This window comes from Orussus abietinus, unplaced genomic scaffold, assembly GCF_000612105.2.
Source record: "Orussus abietinus isolate OABI.00-Male unplaced genomic scaffold, Oabi_2.0 scaffold193, whole genome shotgun sequence".
Classification (NCBI taxonomy): Eukaryota; Metazoa; Arthropoda; class Insecta; order Hymenoptera; family Orussidae; genus Orussus; species Orussus abietinus.
Window position 1 is genome coordinate 135,706 of NW_019395180.1, and position 15,143 is coordinate 150,848.

The window sequence follows — 15,143 nt, forward strand, 5'->3', positions numbered from 1 at the left end:
TTTTCTAACGTTGTCATATTACATTTCGTAAAAGCTGCTTTTTAACTAAAATCGATCATAAAAGAAGGTTAATAAAGGGCGGCAAATAAATACCAGGGATTTTTTAAGTCAAATTTATGTCATTTTTCGCTAACCAAAAAATTGAGCATTGGTTCCGGCTTTATTCTGTCAATTCGCTTCCATTTTTGCGACAAAGTTCAGCAAATTTGGAACTTTTGACACACAAAAAACGCACGCGGAACGCAGTCGTCAAATTTTTCTGACGTTGTCATATTAAATTTCGTAAAAGCGGCTTTTTAATTAAAATCGGTCATAAAAGAAGGTACGAGTATGGCGTCTTTTAGCAGCAGTCCGATCATCTTTACCTAAAAGACGATAAAAAGCGCTGCTAAAAGTGAGATATGAGTAAGGGCCTCTGAAAATAACCACCATTACACGTGCAAACCCGAAAAGAAAATTCAATTCGCCGTTAGACTTAACTGACATAATTCTCTAATTTTACAATATCGCTTAAGAAATTAGAGTAGAGTATGACATTTGAAATCGCGTGTTTAAATAATACATAAAGTGCGTTGGTTAAGTTCATTAGAGTAACGTAGTAATTCGTTTCTGCAGATTTGAGAATGTGATACGAGGCCGGATTCGGACACAAGTGAGTGCTTTCAAAGCTCCTTAATCTATACCGAATTTATCTCGCTTCCATAATTGTATAGTGGAAAAGAAATGCGAAACTCAACGCAGGACAGCTACTCCTCGTAACTGAGATTTGCGCGGATATTAGAAATTGAGATCAACGAGCGTGATTTCGAATCTCGGAAAGGAACCGATCGCTTCCCAGTAAAATCGTTTTGCGCGTCAGGAAAACAATGTCATTGACAATATTTACCACACGAAATCTAGAATAGGTGAAGGTAATGACTACTGTATCGGGTGGCTCAAAAAAGTGAGGGAGAGAGTAAGAAAACGCGCTCATCCGGCGAGAACGAATAAGGGAAAGAAATCGAGACGGAAGCGTTCGAAATTCTTTTTTTGAATCACCCTGTACAACGAGATCTACAATCAAAGGCCTATATAACGTTAGTGGGAGTGGCGTTAATTAATGTCTTCAATAATTATTAACGTTAACTTAAGTAGCCGTTAAACACGTTTTACTATCGTTTCTTGTAAGGCCCCTTGCGAGGAGAGCGCCTTCGAGAAAAGCTGCAAGAAAGACTTCCAATCACGGGAAGCTCTTTTTGATAACCTGCAGTCCAAGATATTAACGTCGCTGATAAGACCTACACGATGAAGAAGGAAAATAGTAACCGCGTTCGAAGTTTCGCGATACGACATCGGGGTACACAACCGCAGGAAAATGATCATCGACGGGTGTGTCGAGAAATCGACAACATCGGGACGGGCAAAAAGCGAGAAAAAAAGGCAATAACGTACAGAAACGTGCAGGATATATCTCCCCACTCGTATAGACATTGTACGTATATAAGAATAGGTCGAAGCCTTCGTTTGTTCCTCTCCATTCCAGACATACGGTCAAGCCGCCATTTGTAAACGTCCAGTAGGAAAGTCCTCTCCGAGGGCAAGGATGTATTTCGACAGTAAAATCCGACATTTCGCCGCACTAATCCACTTTAACTGTTAAGATATCCTTACTGAAAAACTCGAGAACCCATGAGCTAAAACCTGGCCACCCGAAACTCGGGTTAGACTGGCTTGAAAGCCTCCGTAGGCTCCTATCCAGCAATCTCGAAGACTTCCGGTTCTCAGGTCCGGTAGATCGAATCTAATCCAATCTAATCTCCTCCTACCGACAAATTTAGCTGTACATGTGTACATACGTATATACACCAGGAAAAATAAGAGAAAGAGCCGGGATAAAACGGTCGACCGAGCCCTCGGGATCGTCTCCGGGACCACTCGCGTGGGTCCGAGTCGAATGCGATCGGTTCCAGGACCTGGTCCTGGTTTCATCCTCCACCGGTTCGTTCGGCATGGGGAAAGAAAAGAAAAAACGATCAACTCAATTAGTCCCGAGTTCGATTGCCGACGATTGTACGACCAAGAGAGTCGGAAATACCTGCGGATGATGACCACGATCTAGGGGGTTCGATTGCCGAGCAAAGCGTGACTGCGTTTCCAAATCAGCTTTCGGCTGGTCTTTGGCGAAGCGTGAAAGGCCTCGAAGAGAAAATCACGGCCAGATAGATCGATTTGAAGTCAACGACGATCGCCAAGGCGATTCCGGAGTTGACACCCGGCAGAGTCTTGTCAAAGTAGCAGTCGCGAGCACAAGACGATCTCCCACGCGTTTCACTGTACATAAAGACGACAGGCGCATACTTTCAGCTCAAGCACGTGTAGATATTTGATTAATTCTTGTTGGCTTGTGATATACCGATCGAGAGATGATTCATCTACGAACGCAAGCGCGTAATCGATGCTGGTTCTTTGCATTCCTTTTGAGGAGCTATACCACTGTGAACGTCGAAAAAATTACACATTTTTCACCATTTTTTGTCTCATAAAGTACTGTATATAATGGCACAAACCTCATTTTTCCATGAAAGGTCTAATGTAGGAGATACAGGGAAATTTTTCTTTTTAGTAAAAAATATGTATTTATTTATTTATATATTATTACAAACACAGAGGAGTAAGAAAAAATTGGTGATCTGAAACAAAACATTCAAAAAGATTCTTAATCTGTAAGGCCATCGCTATCGCCCGTACCTCAATTATTAACTTATATTATAAACTAACAAATGGCGTTTGTTTGCAAAAGTGTAAAAAAAAATACGTTTCTTGTGCTATAATCGAGGCAACAGTATCAGTTAAAATTAAAATTTTACCACAAATAAGATACAGGCGATAGCGACGGCCTTACAGATTAAGAATCCTTTTGAATGTTTTGTTTCAGATCACCAACTTTTTCTTACTCCTCTGCGTTTGTAATAATATATAAATAAATAAATACATATTTTTTACTAAAAAGAAAAATTTCCCTGTATTCTCCTACATTAGACCTTTCATGAAAGAAAAGTTTGTGCCATTATATGCAGTACATCTAGAGAGAAAAATTGTGAAAAATGTGTCATTTTTTCGACGTTCACGGTGGTATAGCCTCTTAAAAGAGCGAGGGGATGCTTTGGTTAACGCCGATGTTCACTTTTATCATGGTCATCCTGTGCCAGGGCGTCAAGATCAGCTCATAATAACGAGATTTCTTGTTGTAGTGCCGGTGGGAATACGCACGTGCGTTCGTGCGTGATCCATGTTAAATATATGGCCCTTATTGGGGCGCCTACGAAAAGAACGGATCTAGTCCGAACCTGAGAAGCGTGATCACCTGTTGCACCTTCGATGATTCGTCATTAACCGTTTGAGTGCCAAGGAGCGATTTTGCGCTTCTTCTGTGTCGCTCGAACAGCGCCAGCGTTCTAGGTTGCGAAGCCGATAACCGCGACACGCTCGGTTTCCGTCGATGCGCGACTTTACGGTTACCATTCCATTTTAGGTAAAAGTAAAAGAATGAGACAGCTGGTAAAAGAACGAATTTTAATTTCAGTCGAACATTACCGCTTACCGTATAGAGCAGAAAACAGCGCAATAGCGCTCCTTGGCATTTTTAATCGGGGAATAAGACAAGCGCTATCGCGCCGCTTGGCACTTTTGGAGAGGGAATAAGACAAGCAAAAAAGCGCTCCTTGACACTTTTGGACGGGAAAACAGCAAAGACACGTGCCACTCAAACGGTTAACCTACAGCCGGATTCTCACTGAACACGTCCAGAGTCACGGAGCGACGCACAGCGGCAAAATGACGAAACAGCTGGCCAAAACCTGAAAAAAGAAATCTGTATTTTGGAAACAGATTGAAATTTAGAATCAGATCGTCAGATAGGGTACAGGAGTAATTCCGACATTTATTGCCAAAACGATGGAAGCCTAATTGTTATGTACGGTTCGGAACGTCAATGTAATATTGACGTTCGGACGAACTACCCACTGAACACCAAACCTAACAGTTATGTGACTTAAAACTAAGAAATAACAACGTCTGTTACAATGTAATAACCTAACAGATACGTAACATAGAGCTAACTGGTTACATGACATTTGTTACAATGCAGGAACTTAACGATTATGTAACATGGAGCTAACGGGCTACATAACATTTGTTAATATCATATCTATATAAATGTAGCGTAACTTTGTTACTCTCATCTTACACTATGTTACTGTCCTGATATTACTGTGTATATGCAGCACATATTTGTAACAAAACAGAATTACATTGGGGCTGTTATTTATTTTATTACGTCATCGTCATCGTCATTGTCATAATTCATCGTCAAATGTCATAAGATTAATATACGTCATATTTTGTTTTCTACTCGTATGAAAAAGTGATTTTAATTCGTACACGCATATACATTATCAGTCATTGTTTGCTAGTCGAATGAAATCCTAATTGTCTTTAAGTAAAATCAGATAGTTTAACATTACATAATTTCGTTGAAAGTCTGATTTGTCATTTAATATCTAACTACTGTCAAGAGACCAAAAAATAATTAAAAACCAAAAATTATGTAATTTGGGATAAAATGACGTGATCCTTTTTATTAAATGTTTGATAAATTAATATTATTTTAAAGTAACTGAAATTATAACATTAATATAACATGTTACATAACATGTTACCTTACCGAGTGGGAAATAATAACTAATATCTAACTTCCATGTTACTTTTATGCTACATAACATGTTAGTTAGACAAGTTAGTTAAGATGTAACATTTACCCAACAGTTATATAACAGTGTTCAGTGGGTACTGACAACGGTCTGTAAGAAGGAAAATTTTACTAAGTTTGAGTAAGCGTGATGTTTTTTTAGAGTGTCTTTCCAATTCCGTAAATTGTAGGATATTGCTGGAGAATCATATAATATCTCATGCCTTTCAAAGTTTATTTTGTATTGGCTAAAAAGTTTTAAATATCGCATAAAATTATTCCTTTATTCTAATGCGGCATTCTTACATTTTGTTTTCAGTTACTGAAAATGTTATGAATCCCGTGATATTCCGCGGCGTTTCAAAAAAGAATCTTTAGCTTATGCCATTGTTCGTTGAAATTAAAAAGAATCAGCTGTCTTTGTTCTACAAGTAGAAAGAAGTAAGGTATCTTCATAATGCACGTTGTTGGTCCCATGATTCCCCTCTTATGTTTAACATCTGTACAGTTTTACATTTAGCAATATAATTTGAGAACTCAAAAATGTGCAAAACAACGATAAGATACGAAATTAGAAAAGTTAGGACTATAACATGGATAAATTTCGTTAGGGTACTCTTATTTGGCTAACTTTTCGTTTCTTCATTTTTCCTCCTGAATAATGAAAAATAATGTTATAATACAAAAAATTGACATTCAAGCAAACAAATAATTTTGACCAGCTTTTTCGTCATTTTCGCCACTGTGTGACGCCTCGGGGACCAGAAAACAATGCAAGTAACGAACGAGATTAAGCGCATTTCCGATTGGTTTCTCATCTTCGATGCGTTGACCCGCCGCGGTCTTTGTGACACCCGACGCGCTCAGTGAGACTCCAACCTAATGCGTACTTCTATAAAGATTTTTGAGTAGCAGTTGACCATTTTAGGAAGGATTTACGAGACGAAATACGTTTCCTTTACGTATTTTTGTAACGTGGTATTTTTCCTTGTACTTTATTTGTAGATTGGCTGTTGACGATTGTTTAGGGTTCGAAAGGCCTGCGGTGATTTCTACGATTCTTAGGTTCGGTGACACGTATCGAATCAGCAATATTATAGTTACCTAGTCAGATATTTTATTATAAATATATATATAAATATTAGTGATACTTCAGTGCATCATTTAAAGCGACGAGGGCAAGAACAAAGTTAGACTTTATTGTATAAGAACTTTTTGCTTGTTTTACTAATAATACGATAAAATTATTATATCATAAAACTATTATATAATTATTCCTAAACAATAAATAATCGAGTTTATTGCTAATAACGAGTGTACTTCATATTATTTTCGTAATCGTATTACGAGGTCGAGCGCTAAGGTGCTACCGTGATACGTCTATCACCATGAAAACAGCGACGAACGTGTACTATTTAAACCTAAAGGTCTTGCATTTTTATTAGATACGCTTCTTTATATACAAGTGAAATTATTAAAATACACCATTACAATGTTCAACGACGACTACATATATGTATTTTTGACTTACTTCGTGGACACTCTGGTGCGTTTGTTCCAAGAGAAATTCATACCGTACGTACGTGGCTTTGGTTGACTACGATTAGGCTTTTGAATGTAGTAATCCCAACCCATTTTCTGGCAATGCTCTATCGCTTCTTCCGGGCTTTGAAAGTCAACCTTCATATTTGACATTGGGTCGCCTCTAAAATATACAATCCAGAAGTGTCATCATAATATCGATCAATTTACAACTACACATTAAAAGTAAATAAGTAATTTCAATCAACTTACGTAGAGCACCATCCCATTAAAGGATTTTCCCATCGTTCGCGTGTATCAAAATCGATCTGCCAGAAATCAATATTATTCGTTCCAGACTGCATGGCACTCTTTGCTGGCTGATAGATACGAACTTTACGAGTTTTTATGTGTTCTTCGGGGACACCCGATACGATACCAACATTTTCAGGTACGGGAATTGCGATGTCCCCCCTTAGCTTTTGTCGATATTGTTGTTCTGCCGGTGGCAAGAGATATTCTTCATCGTGTTTTAACTCAGGATCCTTTGGTACAATAGATTTGTTATTCAAACTAGTAGTAAAAATCGTTCTGCCAAATCTGTATAGAAGATAATATACAGATTAAAATATTTCCAGTCAAACTTAGGAATAGCAAATTGCTATTTTTATTTCTTGAAATGCTTGTCTAGTGTATGGAATACTCTTAACAAGTAACTTTATATATTAATTCAGTTTGTCATAAAAATAATTAACAGGAGATGAAATTTATTTCCATGTAATTTAGACCCAAATGGCATAGGCTAACCTAACCATGTGTCAGACGATCATACATGATATTACTTTAAGAAAAAATATTTATAAATTCATTACAATACTACTGTGACAAATTCAACCAGTTCTATTTGTCCACGAGGCAATAATAAAACGTAAACTGACATTTTATTGATAAGTAAGACTATTACATAAAATGGAGAGGTTAGGATCAGATGGAGTTAAATAAATATCAGCCTAATAAATTAAATGTGATTGAATCTTACGTCATTCTATTATTATGAAGAACATCTCCGATACACACTTTTAACAATGCACGTGATGCCATTATTCAAGTTATTTTTCCTCACAAACCGAAAAAGGAAACGAACTCACCACAAAGATGAGTTGTGAGATTGCTCACGCGCAAGGTTGCAGGATCGCGCGATCCCGCCCTGTGCTGCCCCCGGTGGAGGATGCGAACAGCTAACGCACTTACTACCTGTTACCCCTCAGTGGCGGCGCAACTAGAGTTCTAAATCCAGTAAGTTACGTCAGAAACGAAGAGAAATTCCCGGTAACTTATCGGTAATTTCTCGAGAAGTTGTAAAAAGTAGTTGTAAATTGATCGAGAATTTGAATTTTTCAACAGAGCGAACGAGAGGTTTCGATTAGCTATAGAGAAACATCGTAGAGGGGAATTTCCGTTGTACGTTCTCCGTAGCCAATCAAAACCTCCCATTCGCTTCGTCGCAGAATGAAATATCAGTTCGTTTGAAACAAATCGCATGGAATTTTCCGTGAAGTTGTACATACGTGAATATTTTTAGCTGGAGGTAAATACGACGCTATAATCAATATTTTCTAATAGTAATTATTACTCTTTAGCTTGAACTTTGAAGTTGATTGAAAAAAAAAAGTTATTTTAACGAAGAAACCTAAAGTATAAATAACAAAATTAACGTTCTCTTAAATTCTCAATGTTTCCGGTAACTTACGGTATGTTTCACAGTTACCTTCTCCAATTTAATATTGCCGAGAATTTTCGAACTCTAGGCGCAACACATTTATGGTAGGGGCTCACGCAATCGCGATGGTGGTGCCATCTAACAGTCGCCGCTAGCGGCTCACGCACTCGTGATGGTCATACCCAGGGTTAGGTAAGTATAATACGTCAAGTAATATACATACGTGGTTTTCTACACTTACAAAGTATAATACATTCCCAAGGTTGGGTAAGTATAATACGTCAAGTAATATACGTGGTTTTCTATACTTACAAAGTATAATATATCCCTAATTTTCTACACAGGCACGAAGTATATTACCCCAAACTAAATGTGCAAAGCGCATGCGCAATATCGTCATTAGCCAATGAGAGTCCACCTATTTACCTCTAAGAGAGATTCTCATTGGCTATTAAGGGGATTGCGCGTTACGCATCCATAAATCCGCGCACATTCGAAATCAGCCTTGGAAATTTGAAACGTATGCATATATGTGCATTTGACGGTTGTTTATAACGGCTATTTGAAGTCGTAAGATTCGTATCTAATATTTATATAAACATGTATAAAGGTGGAAGACCTAAAAGTAAATTATGGGATGAAACAAATGGACAAGATGGATGTTTATAACCTAGCGGATACCGCATGCCCTACGTCTGTCTTGTCCGCCATATTTGATACGTTTTCTCCTGGTTTTCTACGTTTCCTCTTGTAAACTACTTGATTTACATAATATACATCAAAAACCTCGAAAAACGTGAAATTACCCAGTCCTGACTTTGCCTATGAAAGTGAAGCAAACAGAGAACGCTTATATACGGATAAATGTCAAGTCCAGGAAGTAGTTTCTAAAAGCTGGCGCTGCTCTCTGCAAAATTAAATTGGAGGGAAAAACAATAGCAGATAAACAAATAATCGTCATCAGAGAGCCGATCATTCGGAAAAGTCGTAACAAAGCCCACAATAATAAAATTGAGGAAAATTAACAGTGTAAAGTAAACAAATTTGAGGAAGGAATACACCCTGTGAACCCCAAATTCGCAAATACGTTTTTTCCCACTTTTTGCACCTGAAAGTGTCGTTTTTTATTACTATTTGTTTTAAATGATTAAAAATAATCCTTATCACTTTGAATTGTTACTTTTGAGCCTTCTATAAATGAATAACAGCAAAATATGTGACCAGGACGTTATGTTTACTCTAGTCTTAGGTAAATAAATTTTTTTAATGTAATTTTCTACTGTCCGTTACAATATTCGATACCTTCATAATCGTGTGGTAAAGTTTCAGGCAAATAAATTCATGCATCTTTAATCCTTTCGCAACCGTGACGACATCAACGAGTTCATGGACATCGGATATATCCGACGTTAGACACGAAAGGGTTAAAAAAAAATTGTATCTGAGGAATTCGATCGTCATCGATCTGCTAAAACAACCTTCTACGTCACCTTAAGGTGAAGTGAAACACCCTTCAAATCAGTCGATTTGAATACAACACTTTTTTTTAAGGGTATTGGACCAAACTGTCCGAAACTTTGATACATGACTCATGACCATCTAAGAATTGTCGTGACACATTGAAAATTTGGATTTTTCAAACAAATTTGTTAACTCAGCCCAGACCAGAACCAAAATGGCGTCGAGCTCTCATATTTTGATGGATATACTATTATCGAAGGCTCTGATATGAGAATCGAAAGGGTCAGGACAATTTTACGACAATTTAGAACAGTCTGGTAATCGATAAACTCGCATTTGAACGGGATAAAGGCAAAAAAAGTGTTGTATGCGATTCTATGCCAAAACGATGGGAATACGAGGTCTCGGAGTGAAGATTTAATTGACCTGGAAATCACAGATGGCGCAGGGGGTCCCTCTGCAGTAAATTAGGGCTCCAGAAAGCATGAATCCAGAGGATTTCTGGAGTTTTACTTCTATTTCTTTATAATTACTATACGAAAACGACAGGTGGAGTATGCCATTTGGTACAATACCCAATATAATTCGATATAGAAACGAACGTCGGCAACGTAGGCATTTAGAAAAATCTTCTTTATCGACGTCGACCAAGTTCCTCGACGTGTTTCACTTCACCTTAAATCTCCAGCCCCAATTATCTAACGTATTCTCGCGTCTTATAACCCGTGGAAATAAAAAGGGTTATTCCCTTTCTTGAATAATTCCCCTCGCGTAATTTTTATTTTTCCTTAAACTAAATTCAGTTTTAGATTTCCCTGCCTTGACCGTACAAGTATCACTAATCTCATGAATCTCTATCTCATGTCACATTTCATCCTATATACTTCATGGTATTATTGTCTAGAAGCAATGAAAAATATAAAGACCCTCTTAGAGAGTTTTCAACCGAAATAAACTTTGAAATCTTCAAAACGAGAGAGTAAAAAATCAATAATTCCGGTTGGGACGAATCTACAGACCTACCTCAAACGACACCAACAAGGGCAGAGCCGACGTAGTACGCATGTCCGCGACTCGGCCCAGGTTTCCTCTTAGAATCTTATCTCCTGGAAGACATGCCTCTCGAATAGTACTATTTTCCAAGAAATAACCCCTTTTCATGCGAACTCGTGGTATGTCATCCAACACGTAATGTGCAGCGGCCGATCAGTGAAGATGCGCGAGGACGTAAGTAAATTCTGTGTGAAATTAATCATTGGCTGGAATGGCTGCGATCTAGCACCACCAAGGCTGTTACGTCACGCTCATTGATCAAGGTATCTGCTGTGAACAGCTGTTGCGTATTAGTATTCCGCCCACGACAATCCTGGATCAGGATGGAAGTACCGATGTACCTTTAACAACCACTTGAGGCCGTACAATCAGCTAGTTTTTCACAAATTTGCGTTATGAACCAGTGGTCACCTAGAAAATCGTTGAGTCTTCAAATAAATGAATGCCGACTCATAAAATGGGTTATCTTATTAAATTCAATATTGAGAGATGTCTAAGAAGAAACATTGATTCTAATGGGGCTATCTATCCTTGAAAATTCTACGTTTCAAATTAGAATTTCAATCTATGTGGTTTGATACAATTTTTCTCATTTGCAGGACAGAACGACGTTGTACTTACTGTTGGTCCTGGCATTATGCACCAGAGTATATTCGGTAAATGCAAGGCATATCCTTACAAAGAGGAATTACAGCGATCAGAGCGTGAGGGGGTACCTGGCAGAGGTATTGAAATTAATTTTTCATATCGTGTATGGTCACTTTCAAATAACTACGTCTAAGAGGAAAGGTAGCAGAAATTAATAACACCGTTTCTTAGAGGACATGCTGGTGGAACGAAGTATGCAAGGAGGAATTTCGCAACAAATTCCGGTGCCGTTGCCCGAGATGGTCTTATTGTAGGGCACCGGGTAGATACTACAACGCACATTGCAGCATGACAAAAACCGGATATATATGGACCCAACCGGAAACATCGTTAACTCTAGAAATTGATAAATGAGATACCACCTGATAGCACAAGGTCGCTGTTTGATTGTCAAACGAAGTTTCGATCACATGAAACGAATGGAAAATCAAAATCTACCCACGCGCTTTAATAAAAATTGGGATCAACATAGGTCCCAATTAGTTGTTTATTATGCAGTTGATCCTGCGTTACCAAGCAAAAACGCAATTATCGCATGCTTCGAGCTTAACAAACCAGACATATTCTGAACCTTTAACGCTTTTTCTAAAGTCTACCAACGGGTGTCTCCCTTTGGAAGTTATTCTATAATATCTCGCTAATTGAATTGTTAAATCTTCATAGATAATCAAATTACATGTACCGTACGTTTAATACCGTATTGCTCATTTCCATGGGCAGTCTCAATTTACTGATGTTCGTTCGTGGGTTTCCTAGAAACGCCATTTATGTAATGAGCATCATGGTCTCAATGACGACAATGAGCTTCCAATATTTGTGATTATTGTTAATACCGCCAAGCCGGTGTAAAGAAATAACTTTTTGTGAACAATTACGGTTTTCTTTTATGTTACATTACCTACTATCACCTGTACATTACATATAAAGATAGAAAGGATGCATTAGAATACAACATATGTGTATGTACGATTATACAGTGTACATATACCGGTTGAGAAATTTAACTTGAGATACCGTCGTATACTTTGAGCAAAGCTTTATATAGAAAAAATTGTCATTTCAAAGTTTCTTGATGTCAAAGGGAGAAGTAAAATGATAACGATCATTACTTATTTCAGGTTTCATTTTCAAGGTCATTTCTAGGTGAACTTCAATCTTTTTAGTGGAAATCCTATTTATTTATCGCGACATTGTGTTTTGTGAAAAAGAAGTTACTTTCATTCAAAACATTTTTACACGACTTCAATTTCGTAAAATAATAATAAAAATAATGTTAAGTACTTTCGATTTCAAGTTACCTTGTTAAATAGCACCATTTTGCTATTTACATCAGTCAATCTTTGTGTCGGTTAAGGAAAGTCTTCACAGTTACAAATTAATTAATCGCCTTCATCATTTTAATAAGGTGAAAATGGTAATTTTTAACATTAATGCATTTCTTAACGCGCGTTATAAAAGATTGATGATATTGCATTAACGTCAGTCCATCGATTTTTCTACATGTTTCTTTAATACGTTTCGTCCTACATTGTGGAGGGATTGAAACTTTTTGGGAAATTCTTTAAGAATATTACACAAAAAGAAATTACGAGAAGTGCGATCTGGTGATCTAGGAGGCCATGCAATTGGACCATCTTTTCCAATCTAGTGGACTTTACAGAAGCTCAGTGCTTCCTTTCCTTGAGCTTTACCCTTGCATTTCCTTAAAAATCACTTGCAATAATAATTAAAATTGAAAATAATTTCAATTTTTTCTGCAACTGATAACTGTATAACCTATTATTTACCTAACATTGAAATTGCAATTGAAAAGAACACTTGACGAATCATATGACGAAAATGATTTTAATGAAGATTTTAAGAATTTAATCACTTGCAATGATAATTAAATTTGAAAATGATTTCAATTTTTTCTGCAAGTGATAACTGTATAACCAATTTTTTACGTAACACTGAAATTGCAATTGAAAAGAACACTTAACGAATCATATGACGAAAAAGGTTTTAATGGAGATTTTAAGAATTTAATCACTTGCAATAATAATTAAATTTGAAAATGATTTCAATTTTTTCTGCAAGTGATAACTGTATAACCAATTCTTTACCTAACACTGAAATTGCAATTAAAATGAACACTTAACGAATTATATGACGAGAAAGATTTTAATGAGATCTTCCGGCACTTGTCAAAAGCTAATGAATGAATGTGGTTTAATACGATTCTGCGACAACAAAAGAGTACATTGGAATTTGTAAACGTTACTTGCTCGGATAATAGACTTAATTGACATGAAAAGCTGTAACTATGACGACTTTCCTTAACATACATAAAGTCGTAAATAATAAAAAGGAGCTGTTGAACAATGTAACTCGGAACGGAAAGTTCTTAACATCATTTTTATTATCATCTTGCAACATTTACGCGGTTAAAAAAATGTTTTAAACGAAAATTACTTCTTTTTCCCACAAAGTACAATGTCGAAATGAAAAAAATAGAGTTTCCATTTAAACAATTGAAGTTGACCATGAAATGAACTTGAAATAAATAATGATCGTTACCATTATACTTCCCCCTCGACATCAAGAAACTTTTTGTTTTTTCTAAAATGCTTTATTTGTTGTATACAATGGTGTCTCAGGTTGAACGCTCCACAGGATATGGTAAACAATTCTATCTTTATAAATTGTCCCATGGGTATAGTAGGTATAATTAATTTTATCAATCAACGTGATATCAAAAAAATTGTTACAGAACTCGATTAGAATAAGTTTGGTAAAATTTTATTGATGACCGATTTTCCAGCAAATGAGAATGATCACACCGTCACAGATCAACGAAAGTTGATCACTTTTAATCAATTTTGTATGATACTTTCTCATTTTCATTGATACATTAATAATTTCAATTTTTAAGACGTGATCGCTCGTGATTAACCGTCGTGTTTTTTAAAATCTCAATGAGATTTAAAATTAAAATGTTCGTTATAATGAACACCAAAATGTGAAAAGTGATAACGATATGTGATGCAATGACTATCAATACCAGGACATTCATACTGCTGTACTAGAATTCAAGAATTTCGTGTTTCCTCACTATCAATGATATAATCATCACATTCAATGATACAAATCTAGTTAAAAGATTTTGCGACAATATTTTATGTTACACCTTAGACGATCTCTAATATATATTACGATTCTATTGATGTAGTACGACATATATAACGAAATAAAGAATAAAAAGTGTCTGTACACCCTACTGCATTTACTACCCCATTAGATTCCGATTTATTAAAAAAAGAGGCTTACAAAATTTTAAAAATATGTTATAGTACTTTTTCTTTCCAAGGCTGTAAATTTCAATAATGCAATTTAACAACAACAACCCACCAGTTGTGATAGCTTAAAAGGGAGCTGAAGTGTTATCGAGGATAGTTGTAATCCACGTTCCTTTTTTACACAAATCTCGAAATATGATACGAATATCTCAAAAGAGAAACGGTAGTTGATATCTAGGATAGTTAGCTCGGATTTATTTTCGTCGTTACCCTATCTACCCATGTATGCACTAGACAAGACCAATTTGCAACATACATGCGCGATGGTATCGATTTTCTTATCAAGAGACGTGGTAGCGTCTCGGTCAAGTTCAAGGCCTTCTATCAATAGCTGGGAAATATCACGAAACCGTTTTTTTAGCGTAAAAACCACAACTATTTGGTTCCGAGGGCCATACTAAACTTCTCGCCCCAAAAGGCTATTGCAACTAAATTAATGAATAATTTTAACACATTATCTACCGGAAGCCTATTAAGCAGTTTCACGATACCTGTGATCGCCATTTATCCTCAGATTCGCCGTTCAATACTGTGTAATACCAAATTTTAATAATCCTGAAGAATGTTTCTTAAAAACAATACTAAGTCTTATTAAAACTAGTAGTCTCCTGGTATGAAGTAAAAATAAAATAAAATAAACGGTTTCATGGATGAATATGCACCATTGTTACACTAT

The 15,143-nt window shown here is 36.5% G+C and overlaps 2 protein-coding genes across 2 annotated transcripts; one reads left to right on the forward strand and one right to left on the reverse strand.

Moving 5' to 3' along the window:
• Positions 1-5,904: 5,904 nt before the first annotated feature.
• On the reverse strand, positions 5,905-7,430 carry LOC105695893 (NADH dehydrogenase [ubiquinone] iron-sulfur protein 4, mitochondrial). Its single transcript, XM_012417899.2, has 3 exons — positions 7,287-7,430; positions 6,521-6,847; positions 5,905-6,431 (listed from the first exon to the last, which is right to left on the reverse strand). The coding sequence occupies exons 1-3, from the start codon at positions 7,346-7,348 to the stop codon at positions 6,254-6,256; spliced, it is 567 nt and encodes a 188-aa protein (XP_012273322.1). The 5' UTR covers positions 7,349-7,430; the 3' UTR covers positions 5,905-6,253.
• A 3,088-nt stretch (positions 7,431-10,518) lies between these two features.
• On the forward strand, positions 10,519-14,288 carry LOC105695895. The gene is made up of 3 exons (XM_012417902.2): positions 10,519-10,655; positions 11,081-11,206; positions 11,301-14,288. The coding sequence occupies exons 1-3, from the start codon at positions 10,620-10,622 to the stop codon at positions 11,481-11,483; spliced, it is 345 nt and encodes a 114-aa protein (XP_012273325.1). The 5' UTR covers positions 10,519-10,619; the 3' UTR covers positions 11,484-14,288.
• Positions 14,289-15,143: the final 855 nt, after the last annotated feature.